This window comes from Lucilia cuprina, chromosome 4, assembly GCF_022045245.1.
Source record: "Lucilia cuprina isolate Lc7/37 chromosome 4, ASM2204524v1, whole genome shotgun sequence".
NCBI classification, from domain to species: domain Eukaryota; kingdom Metazoa; phylum Arthropoda; class Insecta; order Diptera; family Calliphoridae; genus Lucilia; species Lucilia cuprina.
In genome coordinates, this window is record NC_060952.1 from 89310751 (window position 1) to 89311971 (window position 1221).

Here is a 1221-nt window from a genome sequence, read left to right on the forward strand (position 1 = left end):
TATTAAAAATAGATTTATCAATCAAGTCGATGGATTCTATTATATTAGGAATTAAGTTAAAAGCTTTGCAAAAATCAATTCCTAAAATAAGTCTTTGCGATATTGAAGGGATTATAAAAATATTTAAAACACGAACTTTTTCCTTGAAATTTATTTCCACATTTAACCATCCGATTACTTTTTGCAATCTCCCGTCTGCAGTTTTTACATGAGAGCCACATTTTGAAAAGTTTTTAAATTTTGAAAAATCTTTATTAGCAAGGTCTGATCCTAGACAACTAATACTAGCGCCTGTGTCAAGCAAGCCATATTCTGTGTAGTCTAAAAATGAAATTTTTGCGTAATACCTTTGATCATTTGGATTATTTATAATAGCCGAAATGAGTAATTTAGAGCATAGTTTTCGAAGTTTGTAATATTTTCTTAATCGTAAAGTTGAACGTTTACTACGTTTAATACTAAGCTGATCTATTGAAGATTCTTGGAAAATTTCATTTCTTTTCAAAACATAGTTTTCCCATCGAATATGGTATGGTAGCTTTGGATATATTATTTTGGAAAAATCAGGGATATTGTCACATTTGGGTTTGTCAAAGTCTCTTTTTAAAATGTCATAGCCGGTAAAATCTGATGCATTTGATTTATCATTGAAATCATTAAGTTTCAAAAGTTCATGTGTTTTCAAATCTGGTATTGAAGAGTATAAATTAGGTGAAATGTCAGAGGAGTCTTTATCAGAGTTTATATCGGTTCCTTGGAAGGAACATTTTGCTGAAAGTTTTTTGCTTTTCGCATTTTACATTTTTGGCATTGGGGCTTGTAGGTGTTTTTTTCACCGCACCCATAGCAAAATATAGACCTGTCTTCCAAGCAATCTTCCCAATAATGCCCGAATTGATCACAATTCCAACATCTTTTAACTTTATCTTGTGCAATAGCATCAACAGAAGTTTCTATATTGTCGGCAACATTTTCGTTACAACTTTCCAAATTTGCCTCTATTTCTGATATTTGTCTTCTTGGTATAAAGGAGTTTGTATTGCGTGACATAAAATTTCTCTTTACATATTCATCGTTGAGAAAACTTTCCCTTTTTTGTACTAATCTACGTAATTGTGGAATAGAATAGACATCAAGATATAATAACTCATGGCGAATTTCTGGACGTAAATTGCGGGTTATAATTTCAATCAGATCAGTGTCTGGCAGAGGTACTGGTAA

The 1221-nt window shown here is 31.4% G+C and overlaps 1 protein-coding gene across 1 annotated transcript in view; it reads right to left on the reverse strand.

Annotated features, from left to right (window-relative positions):
* Positions 1 to 1050, reverse strand: part of LOC124419289 (PH domain-containing rcdII-like) — a 15342-nt gene extending 14292 nt beyond the window's left edge. Inside the window, exons 1-2 of the mRNA XM_046947963.1 lie at positions 912 to 1050; positions 348 to 771 (exon numbers count right to left, since the gene is read on the reverse strand). Coding sequence (XP_046803919.1) covers positions 348 to 771; positions 912 to 1050 — 563 coding nt within the window. The remainder of the gene's footprint in view (positions 1 to 347; positions 772 to 911) is intronic.
* Between the last annotated feature and the right edge of the window lie 171 nt (positions 1051 to 1221).